Below are 15,715 nucleotides of genomic sequence, written 5' to 3'. Positions count from 1 at the left end.
CCGCTGCGCCACCCAGGGATCCCCCAATGTGGACTCTTTTAGAAGAGCTTCAGGATCATTGAATTCAGTTTAGAGGACTTGAGGCAAAAAGCATTGTTGCTTTTTCAGGACTATTTTCTATATTACATTGAAAGGCAGTTTAATATTTAAATGTAAGGAAATGGCTCCTACCTTCTATTTGCTTACAAAGTCCTAGGTCTCATTTAAACCCCTTCCTTCATCAACAGATAATGATTAAATATCTACTCTCTTCCTAGTACCTTTCTAGATGGTGGTTCTCAAAAAAGGCATGCTAAAGAACCACCTGGAGAACCTTTTTTTTTTTTTTTTTTTTTTTTAAGATCTTAGTTATTGAGACGCCTGGGTGGCTCAGCAGTTGAGTGTCTGCCTTCCTCTCAGAGCGTGATCCTAAAAGTCCTGGAATCGAGTACCGCTCCCTGCATGAGCCTGCTTCTCCCGCTGCTTGTGTCTCTGCCTCTCTCTCTCTCTCTCTCTCTCTCTCTCTCTCTCTCGCTGTCTCTCATGAATAAATAAATAAAATCTTTAAAAAAAAAGTTTTAATTAATTTATTTAAGTAATCTCTATACCCAATGTGAGGCTTGAACTCACAACCCTGAGTTGAAGAGTTGCATGCTTTTCCGACTGAGCCAGCCAGGAACCCCATCACATAGCTTATACTTTAATAATTATTTTAAGTATATTATTTATTTTAGTAATCTCTACATTCAGTGTGGGGCTCGAACCCATAACCCCAAGATCTTCTGACTAGGAGGAACCCATAACCCTTAGTCTTCTAAGCTTGCCAGGCGTCCCTTAGCTTGTATTTTAGTTGTAGGGAAATAGAACATGATAGATGATATAGATAGGTGGATGCTAGGTAACAGAGATACTATGCAAGATGGTGACAAAAGTTATGAAGAAAAATCAAGAGGAAAATGATAGGGGGTTGTTATTGAGAAGGTAATATTAGGGGACCCCGGGTGGCTCATCGGTTTAGTGCCTGCCTTTGGCCTGGGGTGTGATCCTGGGGTCCCGGGATCAAGTCCCACATCAGGCTCCTGCGTGGAGCCTACTTCTCACTCTGCCTGTGTCTCTGCCTCTCTCTCTCTCTGTGTCTCTCATGAATAAATAAATAAAATCTTAAATAAATAAATAAATGAAGGGTAAATATTAAAATAAAAAAAAAGAGAGAAGGTAATATTAGAGATGGAAAGGAGGTAAGAGATCAACCTGCTTAGATTTCTGGGAGAAGAACAGATCAGCAAGAGATAAGAGTGATAGCAAAAGCCTTGAATCTGGAGATTTCCTGGCTTGTTCCAGAATCAGCAAGGAGGTCAGTGTCATGGTGGGCAGAGGACAACACAAGGTGACAGGACAGAGGTTAAGTACAAAGCAACAAAAGGGTTCCCGTAATCCAGGACTTTAACTTATTCCTTGAAATGTGAGAATGCCGAAAGAGGATTTTGAGTAAAGGAATAGCTTGATATAACTTGTCTTTTTTTCTTTTTTAAAGATTTCATTTATTTGAGAGAGTAAGAGAAAGAGCACAAGTGAGTGTGCATGAGGGGAGGGCAGAGGCAGAGGGAGGAGGAGACTCCCTGCTGAGCAGGGAGCAGACTTGGACTTGGGGCTCCATCCTCCTGGGATCATGACCAGAGCTGAAGGCAGATGCTTAATTGACTGAGCCACCCAGGTGCCCTTGATATGACCTGTCTTGATGAAAATTCATTCTGGCTGGTATGTTGAAACTAGATTATGGGAAGGCTAGGATGCAAACATGGAAACCAGTTGGGTGGCTATTGGAATAATCCAAGGGATAGAGAGAGTGGTAGCCTTGGAGATTCTAGAAAAAGTCAAATGCAGCTTGGAATGGCACACTTGCTAGAGGACACAGGTAATCTCAAGCCCCCAGCTCTCCTGGGATGCAGGCAATAACAAATTAAATAAATGTTCTTTAAAAGAAATAACCATTTCTTGCTATTCTGCTGGTTCCCCAAGCACTAGTTCATGTGATGATCAAAACTCACTCCACCAATTGAAAAAAGAAACACTGGAGGACACAAAAATCAAAAGAAAAAAGCAATTGCATTCTAAATATATTTTGAAGAACAGTCAACAAGGATGGTTTTAAAGTTTTGGTCTGAGCAGCTAAAAAGATGAAATTGTCGTACACTGAGATAGAGAAGACTATAGGAGGCATATTGGGAGTTTGGTTTTTGAAATATTAATTTTGTGATGCCCTTTAGAATTCCAAGTGGGGAGGTTAAGTGGGCAGTTGAATATATGAGATTGAGTTTGCAGAATAGGTCTGAGTTAAAGATGTACACTTGAAGGTCAAAAGCATACAGATGGTATTGAAAGTCAAGAAGACAGGGTAAAATCACCAATATAGTGAGTGTGGATAGAAAAGAGGTTTGAGAACTAAGCTTTGGTACATTCTAACTTTTTGACGTCTGGGGATGAGAAGAACCAGAGAGGAGACAGAGAGAGAACCATTAAGTTAGCAGGTACAACACCAATAGAGGATAAACTAAAGAAAGGAGATTTAATTAAAAACTTAACAAGGTGGGATCTCTGGGTGGCGCAGCGGTTTGGCGCCTGCCTTTGGCCCAGGGAGCGATCCTGGAGACCCGGGATCGAATCCCACGTCGAGCTCCTGGTGCATGGAGCCTGCTTCTCCCTCTGCCTGTGTCTCTGCCTCTCTCTCTCTCTGTGACTATCATAAATAAATAAAAATTAAAAAAAAATACCTCTTAAAAAAAAAACTTAACAAGGTTGTTTTGCTTTCTTTTTTTTTCTTTTTTAAGATGTTATTTTTTTTTTTTTTAAGATTTTATTTATTTATTCATAGACACAGAGAGAGAGGCAGAGACACAGACAGGAGGGAGAAGCAGGCTCCATGCAGGGAGCTGGATGTGGGACTTGATCCCGGGTCTCCAGGATCACACCCCAGGCTGCAAGCGGCGCCAAACCGCTGCACCACCGGAGCTGCCCTAAGATGTTATTTATTTAAAAAAAGATGTTATTTATTTATTCATGAGAGATACAGACAGAGAGGCAGAGACACCGGCAGAGGGAGAGGCAGGCTTCCCACAAGGAGCCCGATGTGGGACTTGATCCCAGATCCCAGGATCATGCCCTGTGCCAAAGGCAAATGCTCAACTGCTGAGCCACCCAGACGTCCCTCTTTTTTTTTTTTTTTTAAGATTTTCTTTATTTATTCATGAGACACACAGAGAGAGGCAGAGACACAGGCAGAGGGAGAGGCAGGCTCCTCACGGGGAGCCCAATGCGGGACTCCTCCTGGGACTACTCCCTGAGCGGAAGGCAGATAGATGCTCAATCACTGAGCCACCCAGGCATCCCTAGTTTGTTTTTGTTTTTGTTTTGACCACTAGTTGTGGTCACTTCATTACCTCTGAGGTCTCTCAACTGTACTTTCCAATAACCCGTCATTTTCTCTAAGACACTGATACTGCCTTTTGCCAAAAGTGTTCATTTTCTGGAATTCGCTTCCCTATGCTCTCAACCTTTCTGCAATCTCTGCCTCAATGGAAAGAACATCCTCCAAGAAGTCTTTCCTGATTCCCCTCCCTAGCCACACCTTCCCTTATTTGTTCATTAGCATCTAATGCATATCTCCTTTTTTGGTTTTTTACTTTTTCTCATCACACGACATTATAACTGTCTTTTTGGTGTATTTTTATCTACTCTACTGAACCGTTAGCTCCTCAAAAGTGGAGATGATGTTTAATTATTTTTCCCTCCAGCACATGACAGGCACTCATGAGCTATTAGTTGAATAAGCAATAAATAAATACTTCTGGCCAATAAAATGTTAAAAATCACTAAATATATCTATATACACACATATGTTTGTACATATGGGGACAAGAAACAATTATACACTGGGTTTATTAGGTAGAGTGAAACAATGTAAAGAAGAGAGAAACAGGGATCCCTGGGTGGCGCAGCGGTTTGGCGCCTGCCTTTGGCCTAGGGCGCGATCCTGGAGACCGAGGATCGATTCCCACGTCGGGCTCCCGGTGCATGGAGCCTGCTTCTCTCTGCCTGTGTCTCTGCCTCTCTTTCTCTCTCTGTGACTATCATAAATAAATAAAAATTAAAAAAAAAAAAAAAAAAAGAAGAAGAGAGAAACAGGGATCCCTGGGTGGCGCAGCGGTTTGGCGCCTGCCTTTGGCCCAGGGCACGATCCTGGAGACCTGGGATCGAATCCCACATCAGGCTCCCGGTGCATGGAGCCTGCTTCTCCCTCTGCCTATGTCTCTGCCTCTCTCTCTCTCTGTGTGACTATCATAAATAAATAAAATTAAAAAAAAAAAAAAAGAAGAGAGAAACAGGAACAGAAATGTACACAAGAATTGAGTAGAAACAGGGACACCTGGGTGGCTCAGTGTTGAGCATCTGCCTTCAGCTCAGGTCATGATCCCAAAGTTCAGGGATTGAGTCCCACATCGGGCTCCCTGCAGGGAGCCTGCTTCTTCCTCGGCCTGTGTCTATGCCTCTCCCTGTGTGTCTCTCATGAATAAATAAATAAAATCTTTTTTAAAAATACTTATAATGATTGTCACTTCTTCCTTATCCTGACAGGTCACCAAACTCTGATGCAAAGTTGGGACATCTGTGCTCTTAAAACATCACATTGCCTACCGTGCATTTCTTACCTTTAAGTGAAAAATATTTTTCATTTTTAATATTTAGCTCTTGTTTTTCTTCCCCCTTCTGGATTACGCTCCTAGGAAGACAAAATCTAAAATCACTTTTGCATTTGCAGCCCTGGACTCTAAGCACATTATAACACACCCCTCCTCCAACACATAGCCCACCCCACAAATTCAAGGTCTCTGACACCTTCCCAAGCATTCTCAACCTTATTCAAATTGCTTTCCTGGGCAAAGAATGTAGTGACTTTGCCTTCTAGCTACCAGCCCCCTTCCCTTTGGTCTTTCACTGCAGAGGCTCTGACCCTAAATACAATGAGACACGGGTGGGGGATGGGGGTGAATTCAGCCCAGGCTTTCAGGCAAAGACCCCCATCAACAAAGAACAAAGCTTCTGGTACCTGCCGTTTAGAGAGCTGCGGGCAAACTAAGGTGTTTGGTGGCCTTGACTGCACTCATTTACCAACTGTGCTAATTGAAAGCCAGGAAGTCAAGTTTTCTGCTTTTTAAAAAATTTCCTCCAATTTTATTTAGATGTAATTGACATATGACATTGTATTAGTGTAAGGTGCACAACATAATGGTTTGATACACATAGATGTTGCAGAAGGATTAGCACAATCAGTTCACATCCATCACTCAGGTTCCCCCTTTTATTTATTTTATTTAATTAATTTATTTATGAGAGACACAGAGGGAGAGGCAGAGACACAGAGGGAGAAGCAGGCTTCTCACACGGAGCCCGATGCGGGCCTTGATCCCAGACCAGGATCATGACCTGAGCCGAAGGCAGACGCCCAACAGCTGTGTCACCCAGGCATCCCATGTTCCCCCTTTTAATGAAATCCTATTTGGGGGATGCCTGGCTGGCTCAGTGGTTGAGCGTCTGCCTTTGTGATCCTGGGGTCCCCTGATCGAGTCCCACATCGGGCTCGCTACATGGAGCCTGCTTCTCCCTCTGCCTGTGTCTCTCCGCTTCTCTGTGTGTGTCTCTCATGAATTAATAAATAAAATCTAAAAAAAAAAAAAAAAAGAAAAGAAAAAGAAAGAAAGAAAGAAATCCTCCTCTGTAACGAGACAGAGACTGTCTGCCTGAGCACATTGTATTTCCACCCACCTTTTCCTTGACACTCCTGTTCCTCTTCTTTTCCCTTCCAGAATGATGGTCTGAGAAGACAAAAGATTACATAGAATTGATCTCCGTGCTTTGGTGGAGGCAATACTCCTATGCTCATGAATTGGCATCCTTAAGAACAAAAAAATCTCTTTTCGTGCAACCAAAGCAGCAGCTCTAGGTGGATACCCAAGTGGTGGAGTACACAGGAGGATTAGTCAGACTTGCATCTCTGAAAAATATATAATTGGAATTGGCTAAGGGTATACTTTTAGGAGGGGGAGATTGGAAAAGAGGAAGAAATCTTAGGTTTCTCGATTATTGAATTTGAGAGTGGGGAGGAAGATTGAAGCTACACAGTTATCTTTGTCTTGGGGATGAAACCTAAGTGTAAAAACTGGTCCTTTGGAAAGCACACCGGAAACAAAAACCAAAACCAAAAAACAACTACAAAAAAAATGAGAGTGGGGATGGAATGGGATTGCCCGACACTGACAGAATTGCCAGGCCAGAGAAAGAAAATTTAAAAAAGGACCAGAGGAGGAAGAAAACCCAGAAGAGGCTTGCTCAGGAAGAAGAGATAAGAGGCCCAACACATACTCTAAAAGGAACCTGTCACAAACGCTTTGGCAAGACCATTTACAGGAATATCATTTGCTAAGGGGATGTTCTTCTTGACCTCCCTCTTTTCAATTGAGTTGGTTTACAGGTCAATTAATTTCATTATTTTACATCTAGGAATGTCCCGGATAAAATAAGAAGGGGGTGCTCCCAATCTATCATGTTGTTCACTATATTAAAATAATAATCATGACAAAAAGGTAATTTAGAACTTGGAGATCACGAGCATAGGATAAAGATAGAATTTCTACTAACAGAAATGTGTAGATCTGATGTTCCAAATATTATAGATCACTGATGTGTCAACTATTATGAGGATTTAGCTTGTATTTTCTTCACTTTTTACACAATACAGAAGAGGGACAGATGAGGAAACTGAGCCAAGAGTCTATCCAGCAATGTGTATAGAAAAACTACTGTAAAATTTTCCATACGGATGGCCTGTGCGTAATTACCCTCAGGGCACCAAAGTCAGCTGATCAGCAGGCCCCGGCTCCTTTCCTCTGGCTTTTGTTTTTTTAAAAAAAGAGAAACAACAGTCCTGGGGGAAAGACTTGCCTGTCTCTCTGAAAGCTAAAACACATTAAGAGGGCCTTGAAAATAAGTACTGTTTTTAACACCAACTGACACCTTAGCAACATACAATATGCTTTTTACTGTGACCGTAGGGGGACTCGAAGAGGAAAACAGCTCCCTGGTTGAAGTTTCTGTCAGCACGAGCTCGGGTTTGAGACCCTAGGGGGTCTGAAGTGGAGAGATGAATTGTCCTGGGGTCAGTTTCCATCCCCTGAGGTAGCTTCAGGGGTATCTTTGATTTTAAAGGATGGAAACGTGGTGAACCCAGAAATATTTAATTGTGGGGTTCGCCTTCTCTCGAGGTTCTGGGGCCAGGGTTTTCCCGATCCCCACCCCGTCTGGACTACCCGGCAGCGACCTTTTCCATTACAATGGCCTCGGTGAGACTGGCAGACAGGATTAACCCGAATTCGCAGGGGTGTGTGTGGGCGTGGGGCTGCCAGCAGGGGCGGGGCTGAGGGTGCGGAGCCCGCCTTATAAATCCAGGGCCTCCAAAGTAGTCGCCTTCTGCCCAGGGGCTGGCCTCTCGCTGTGCGTGGTGCCCGCTGCATCTTGTCTTTCCCCTACTCTTTACATGTGGAGGCCTTCGTACTTGCTCCGCTCTTGCACCTAGAGCCGTAAGCCCGGGCCTTTCTTACAATCTCGCTCTTTGTTTTTGTCCCCCGCCCCCCCCCCCCCCGACCCAGCGACATGAGTGCGGATCCAGCTCCTCCCCAATGCCCGCCTGGCCCCCAAGCACCCAACTCTAGGGACCCTTCTCCAATGCCTGAGGTTTACGGGCCCCGAGGAAATCCTGCATCCTTGCCAATGTCCTCTGCTGAGACGCCCCACGCGGAGACCGGTAAGGGGGAAGTCAGCCCTCGAAGAGCTGATCTCCTGGGGGGAGAGTGATAGGAGAGGGAGGGGCAGGGCCATTCGTTTCCCTCCTGAGCAGTTGTAGCGCATTAATCTAAGCAGGTGTCCTCGATTAGACCTCTGACACCTGTCTCCGTTGTAATTTGGTGGCCTGTGCCTTTCACCTGTGTCAGATGTCAGGCAAGAGACGAGGGCCACGGGGCGCTGGCCTTTCGGTAGTAGACGGGGTATTTGAGGCCTCGCGTGCACAGGCGCTGTGGGAAGCCCATGGGTTGTGATAAATGAGCTGATGCCCGAGTGGTCACGGAGTGCTGAGCCCACAGTCACCGTAAATACTAATACTAATTACTACTAATTAGTATTAGTACTAATACTATTAAATACTAATGCTACTGCTAAGCCAGAAATCCTAACATCACCGCTGCAGGTGGGGGTGCGAGGAGCATCCCCTTTTGACTCGTCTGTCTTTCCAGGAGTGCCAGAAGTAGCGTGGCTAGTCTTGGATGTCACCTTGTTGAAATATCTTGCCTTTGTACGACACTAGTAGTTGGTTTGGCTCTGTGGGTGTTAACTAGGGGGCGGTTCTGAGTTTCTGGGAGGCTGCTATGCCCAGTCTCCAACATCCCGAAGAAATGTCCATCCCATTTAATGGTAGATAATTCCAGAAGGTTTAATCTTCTGACCGTCAAAGTGGCTAGAGCCCAGATCTGAAACCCAGTTCGGCTTCTGAATGGTAACCACATGTGGGAGGGGATGTGCTGAGGACACTGTAAAGGTAAGTAAGGTAGTACCACTTTTTTGGTAAATCAATCCCGCAGTAGTTGTTAAAAATGAAAATGTAAAACTAGCTTTTACCATTTTTTAAAAGCTTTGAGGTAAAAAGATCATCTCTTAAAAGCTTCTGATAAAAAGTGACTTAAAAGTTATTTACATGTTACCCTGTTTTCCTAAGCTTCATGTTGATGTCCTTTCATAATTTCTAATGTGGAAAATACAGTGCTGGATCGTGAGACATCCCTTAGGTGTGAGCAAGTAGGAATAAGCAAGTGGGCACAATCTCCTTAGCGAGCCAAGTGCTAGTTTGTGGAGCTAATTTTTAGGCGATGCCCCGCTATAGTCCTTGGTCCACCACCACTTTCTTTCCTTCTCGATCTATTTACAAAATGCATAAAATTGTGAATTCTTGCCCCATAAAGGCTGTCACTTTATTCCATGACTAGGGGAGAGCTGAATTTGAGCACGGGGAATAAATACCGCATTGTAATTAAGACTAAGTGGCTACCAAATGTAGGCAATATAGGAAGTTAATTATTACTTAGAAAGTCCATATATGCCAGGTCCTGTGCTAGCCAACTTTCTCAGCCACTTTGCTTTACTCAATTTAAGGAACTCTGGGAGGGAGACAAATAATTCTGGAAATGCGGTGACAGAGCTAGTAAAGGGCAGAGTCTGTATTGAAACAGAAGCCTAGCAGAATTCCCAGTTCCTGCTAGTCCTGGGGTTTAGAACTGGGAAGTAATAAACTGGATTTTAAAGGGTCCCCAGAATCTGCTGTGGGTGATGGTTACGTTTACCGAAGGGAGTCCCGCGATCATTCCCACCTGAGTAGCCACAGCCTAGGCTCTTGAGCATCAATTTGCAGTAAAAGCTTTTGTCAAAAGAGGTTCAAGGGGTGCCTAGCTGGCTCAGTTGGTGGACCATGTGACTCTTGATTTTTTTTTTTTTAAATGACTCTTCATCTTGATGTCTTGATGTGAGTTTGAGCTCCATGTTGGGTGTGTATGTTATGTGTGTGTGTGTGTGTATACTTTTTTTTTTTTAAGGTGCCAACTAGTATACTTACTGTAGTGGCATCACACAAAGACTAGAAAAAGTGTTCAGGGTCATGTAAGAGTTAAATTTTTACTTACTCCCTAATTCTGAGGTTGTGAGGACTTTAAAAATGCTTTGAAAACCATAAATTTGCAAAGATAATTTAGTATTTGAAAAGATTTAGAGAAAAGTGTCTTTTTTATTCCCAACAGTCTCTCCTCTTCCTTCCTCCATGGATCTGCTTACTCAGGACAGCCCGGATTCTTCCACCAGTCCGCGGGTAAAACTCCCACCCACCTCTGGAGAGGAGAGAACAGCGAGGAAGGAAGATGCGACCCAGGGCAAGAAACAGAAGATGAGGACGGTGTTCTCTCAGACCCAGCTGTATGTTCTCAATGATCGATTTCAGAGACAGAAATACCTCAGTCTCCAGCAGATGCAAGAACTTTCCAACATTCTGAACCTCAGCTATAAGCAGGTAGTGTTGGTTTTGTTGTCCTTGCAGTGAGAAATAAAAACGCTAATTTGCAGCTGAGTGTTACTAACATCCATGTAGCCTGTTATTGGGCCTACCCTACAAATAATTTTAATATGAAAGTGAGATCTTTCTAACATTTCACGATCATCTTTAATGTTCTCTTTAGGGCACCTGGGTGGGTCAGTCGGTTAAGCCTATGCCTTTGGCTAGGGTCGTGGTGCCCAGGTCCTGGGACTGAGCCCCACATATTGCTGCCTGCTCATCAGGAAGCCTGCTTCTCCCTCTGCCTGCTGCTGCCCCTGCTTGTGCTTTCTCTGTCAAATAAAATCTTTTTTAAAAAGTTCTCTTAGGACACCTGGGTGGCTCAGCAGTTAAAGTGCCTGCCTTCAGCCCAGGGCGTGATCCTGGGGTCCTGGGATCGGGTCCCACGTTGGGCTCCCTGCATGGAGCCTGCTTTTCCCTCTGCCTGTGTCTCTGCCTCTCTCTCTCTCACTCTCTCTGTTCTCTCATGAATAAATAAATAAAAATCTTTAAAAAAAGGTTCTCTTTAATATGCCATAATTTACTTAACTAGTTTTTCTATGTTGCACATGCCAAGATCATAAAAATATTTCCAATTTCTCCTTGATCAAAGGAGTTGTATAATCTCATCTTCCGGGATAGGGAGAGTCCTTAACCAACACTGCTTATTAAATTAAAATGGAATCTTTTATCTGTATGCATGATTACTAATAAGGTTAATTATTTTTCATATTCTTATTATTCAGTCAGATATTTTATGGTGTTTTTCTATCACTGGTGCCATACTTAGACAAAGTCCTCCATTCCTTTTTTTTTTTTTTAAGATTTTATTTCTCTATTCATGAAAGATGCTGAGGGAGAGGCAGAGAAACAAGCAGAGGGAGAAGCAGGCTCCACGCAGGAGGGCCCCATGTGGGGCTCTGGTCCTAGGACTCCAGGATCACACCTTGAGCCAAAGGCAAATGCTCAATCGCTGAGCCACCCGGGCATCCCCAAAGACCTCCATTCCATAAGTTATTGTGTGTGTGTGTACACCTGTACATACATACTTCTGGTCCTTCTTAATTTCATTTTCTAATTTATCATTGTAAATCATTTGGAAGTTTAAGTTTATTGTGTGCTCCTACATAACTTGATATTTTCTCAATAATTGTCCTAGTGGTATATTTCATAATTTTTGAGTTAAAATTACCACTATTATTGTATTAAATGGAAGTGTGCTTATGGGGATGCCTGGGTGGCTCAGCATCTGCCTTCAGCTCCAGGGTGTGATCCCAGGATCCAGGATCGAGTCCCACATCGAGCTTGCTGCGTGAAGCCTGCTTGTCCCTCTGCCTGTGTCTCTGCCTCTGTGTGTGTCTCTCATGAACAAATAAATTAAAAATCTTAAAAAAAAAAAAAAAGTGTGCTTATGGAGGAGGTTTTTTAATCACAAAGTACCTTTAACCAACTAGGGGCGTGAGTAAGTATGAATGAAGAGGTGGGTAGACATTCATTCATTCATTTTTTTATTTTTATTTTTATTTATTTTTATTTATTTGACACAGAAAGACAGCAGGACATTCAAGGAAAAGGAGAAGCAGACTTCCCACTGAGCAGGGAGCCTGATATGGGGCTGGATACCAGGACCTTGAGATTATGACCCAAGCCTAAGGCAGCCGCTTAACCCATTGAGCCACACAGGCACTCCTAGACATTTATTTAAATGTGAATCTTCGGGATCCCTGGGTGGCGCAGCGGTTTAGCGCCTGCCTTTGGCCCAGGGTGTGACCCTGGGGTCCTGGGATCGAGTCCCATATCAGGCTCTCCATGTGGGGCTTTCCTGCCCTGTGTCTATGATTTCTCTTGTCCCCAAGGTGTGACCCTGGGGTCCTGGGATCGAGTCCCATATCAGGCTCTCCATGTGGGGCTTTCTTCTCCTGCCTGTGTCTATGATTCTCTGTGTCTCCAATGAATAAATAGATAAAATCCTTTAAGAAAAGTAAATGTGAACTTCCTAGTGAATAGATATGTAATGTGTCTTCTCTAAACTGGTAGGCTCGGGATCCCTGGGTGGCGCAGCGGTTTAGCGCCTGCCTTTGGCCCAGGGTGCGATCCTGGAGACCCGGGATCGAATCCCACATCGGGCTCCCAGTGCATGGAGCCTGCTTCTCCCTCTGCCTGTGTCTCTGCCTCTCTCTCTCCCTCTCTCTCTCTCTCTCTCTCTCTGTGACTATCATAAATAAATAAAAATTAAAAAAATAAAATAAAATAACTGGTAGGCTCATTGAAAAAGGGCGTTGACCTCCATCCCTAGAACATTGTTTCCGTGAATGAAAGGTAGGACTCTAGAAGTTTCTGTCTTGTTCCTGAGCTTTAGATAGCTGTTGTCTGGGGAAACAATGTCAACAATAATCTTTGATCCTTAGCATATCCGCACTACTGGTATTTCATGTCTTCCTGTCACTTTTCCCTTATAGGTTAAAACCTGGTTCCAGAACCAGAGGATGAAAAGCAAGAGGTGGCAGAAAAGCAACTGGCCAAAGGAGAGCAACAGTGTGACTCAGGTAACAGGAAGCTTTTATTTTTTTCTGCTTTCTTTTCAAGGACTTTCCCGTTCTGCTCATTGCTAAAGCTTAAGACGCGGCCCACACACAATTCTGATTTTCCTTAGAGCTCTTGGGTTAACCCGCCATTCCCTTTCAGAACAGCTCTGCCACCACGGAATATGCAGGCTTCTACCCCTGTCGCCAGGGGTACCTGCTGAACCCTTCTGGAAACCTCCCACTGTGGAGCAGCCAGGCCTGGAATAACCCGAATTGGAGCAGCCAGACCTGGAACAGCCAATCCTGGAGCAGCCACTCCTGGAACAGTCAGACCTGGTGCCCTCAAGCCTGGAACAACCAGGCCTGGAACAATCCGCTCCACAACTGTGAAGAGGAATCGCTGCAGCCCCCAATCCAGTTCCAGCAAAATTCTATGGGTGATCTGGAGTCCATCTTCGAAACTGCTGGGGAAAGCCATGGTGTCCTACAGCAATCCACTAAGTATTTTAGTACTCCGCAAATAATGGATTTTTTCCCAAATTACTCTGAACATTCAACCTGAAGATGTGTAATGATAAGTATATTATTCGATCTCAATTTGGGCACTATTATTTCTGATAGGATTTGTCTTTTAGGGTCCTACAGCTCTGCCTCGATAGTGTCCCATTATGCTTATTGTATCCATTGAGGGGATAGGATTGGAGTCAAAGGTTTCAGTAGCGTTGGCTGCTATGGACAACATGATAAGATGTTTCTGGCTATAGATAACTAGATGTAATACTAATTCAGGTATCTTTAGGCTGTAGATTCTATCAAGAAAAGGAAGTAAAAATACAAAGACCTGTGATAAAGGATAATTGTATTTTCTGAGATTGTGAGTCTTGTTTTCATCACCTCAATTAACGGTGAAGGGTTAAGCTATATACAATATGCTTCATTGGTTTCCTCTGCCCTTTGTGATTTACTAGAATTGTTAATTTGTTCATTCTAGTAGTTGTAGAAAGATGTCTTGTATTTTTAATGTATCATGATAATAGTACCAGTTTGGATGGTTTAAGTACAAATAAAATATCCACTTTACCTTCTGTTGTCTCTACCCTGATCTCACCAGTCATTCAGTGAGTAAAAATTGGACTAAACATGGGTCTTTATAGTCCAATGGGACAGGAAACAACTGAAATTTCTCTAGCCATTGGGGGGAGGCTGCTATTAGAAATGGGTAAAAGTGAGATCCGTGGGTGGTGCAGCGGTTTGGCGCCTGCCTTTGTCCCAGGGCACGATCCTGGAGACCCGGGATCGAATCCCACATCGGGCTCCCGGTGCATGGAGCCTGCTTCTCCCTCTGCCTGTGTCTCTGCGCCTCTCTCTCTCTGTGACTACCATAAATAAATAAAAATTTAAAAAAAAAAAAAAGAAAGAAAGAAAAGAAAAGAAATGGGTAAAAGTGAGGGATCCCTGGGTGACTCCCCGGGGCATGATCCTGGAGACCAAGCAGGGAGCCTGCTTCTCCCTCTGTTTCTGTCTCTCAAGAATAAATAAGTAAAATCTTAAAAAAAAAAAAAAAAGGAAAGGAAAGATAACCAAGTATGCAATGCTAAGTGACGGACCAATTAATCTTAACTAATTTATTTCCCTTATGTGTATAATAATGAAACAATAAAATTTGTGGTTATTTGCAGTTAAAAGAATGTTGGGATGCCTGGGTGGCTCAGTGGTTGGGTGTCTGCCTTCAGCTCAGGACGGGATCCTGGAGACCTGGGATCGAGTCCCACATCAGGCTCCCTGCATGGAGCCTGCTTCTCCCTCTTCCTGTGTGTCTCTGCCTCTCTATCTCTGATGAGTAAATAAAATCTTTTTAAAAAGGAGGGGATGGGGAGAAGGTCAGCTAATGTAACTCACAGGGAAGGTTCTGTGTCCACCCTTCTGTCCAATTACACTGCCAGAAAAAACTAAGTTGAAACAAGCTTATTTTAAGACATTTTTTATTTTTTAAAAAAGATTTTATTTATCCAGAGAGACAGGCAGAGGGAGAAGCAGGCTCCCTGCAGGAGCCCGATGTGGGTGGGACTCGATCCTGGGACTCCGGGACCACACGCCAGCCAAAGGCAGATGCTCAACCAGTGAGCCGCAAAGCCAGCATTAAAAAACAAAACAAAACAAAAAAACCCTTAAATTTATGGACTACAAAGCACAATTTAATGTGGTTTAAGGTATATATAAATATATTAATGCTACAAGCTGCATCAGAGACAAATATAAACGGGATCAGAGAGAAATGTTAAGGTCTGAGGCTAGTTTGAAATAGATGTTTTTTTTTTTTTCCTGGTAAATTATCTTCTCACCTTAGAAGAGGCAAGGCAGGCATCTAGGAACAATGCTAATGCTTTTACTCTTATCCATCCTTGCTCGCCCCCAAATTGATCTGATTGAGCACCCTTTCAGTCAGTACTGTCTCGCTCCTCCACAAGAATATCCACCTTCCAAAGCAGCAGAGACACCAACCAGGCAGTTTCCTGGTCATTTCCCTCATGGTTCCTCCAATTTTCCAATGCTTCTGTGTAACCTTAACCAATCAAATTATCTAGGCATTTGACAGAAGAAATCGGAGATGGCAAAGGCAGATAGATGCTCAACCGCTGAGTCACCCAGGTGCCCTCAAAAAGAATCTTTAAAAAATGAATTAAAATGGGATGCCTGGGTGGCTCAGCGGTTTGGCGCCTGCCTTTGGCCCAGGGCACAATCCTGGAGTCCCGGGATCAAGTCCCACGTCGGGCTCCCTGCATGGAGCCTGCTTCTCCTTCCTCCTGTGTCTCTGCCTCTCTCTCTCTCTCTCTCTCTCTCTCTATCATAAATAAATCTAGAAAAAAAAATCTTGTAGAAGAAATTGGAGATCATTTCTGCCAAGATGCAAGGACAACACAATATTCTTTTAAACTGCCAGATATTTGAGTTTTGTGCCAAGTACTATATTATTCCATAGATAATAAAAACAGCATCAATACAATAATTAAAATAGTATATGAAATCACCA

General features: G+C 43.6%; 1 protein-coding gene across 1 annotated transcript; it reads left to right on the top strand.

Annotated features, from left to right (window-relative positions):
* Nucleotides 1-7,683: 7,683 nt before the first annotated feature.
* On the top strand, nt 7,684-13,686 carry NANOG (Nanog homeobox). Its single transcript, XM_038576121.1, has 4 exons — nt 7,684-7,834; nt 9,873-10,138; nt 12,619-12,705; nt 12,845-13,686. Exons 1-4 carry the CDS (start codon nt 7,684-7,686, stop codon nt 13,244-13,246), a joined length of 906 nt encoding a protein of 301 aa, XP_038432049.1. The 3' UTR covers nt 13,247-13,686.
* Nucleotides 13,687-15,715: the final 2,029 nt, after the last annotated feature.

Source organism: Canis lupus, chromosome 27, assembly GCF_011100685.1.
Source record: "Canis lupus familiaris isolate Mischka breed German Shepherd chromosome 27, alternate assembly UU_Cfam_GSD_1.0, whole genome shotgun sequence".
Taxonomy (NCBI): domain Eukaryota; kingdom Metazoa; phylum Chordata; class Mammalia; order Carnivora; family Canidae; genus Canis; species Canis lupus.
This window is presented reverse-complemented; position numbering and strand designations above follow the sequence as displayed.

What these genes read in the sequence shown, in the direction of transcription:
- NANOG (XM_038576121.1), top strand. Translation starts at nt 7,684, where the DNA reads ATGAGTGCGGATCCAGCTCCTCCCCAATGCCCGCCTGGCCCCCAAGCA. An exon ending in TGAACCTCAGCTATAAGCAG is followed by an intron (nt 10,139 to 12,618) that starts GTAGTGTTGGTT and finishes TTTCCCTTATAG; the next exon opens with GTTAAAACCTGGTTCCAGAA. An exon ending in AGAGCAACAGTGTGACTCAG is followed by an intron (nt 12,706 to 12,844) that starts GTAACAGGAAGC and finishes ATTCCCTTTCAG; the next exon opens with AACAGCTCTGCCACCACGGA.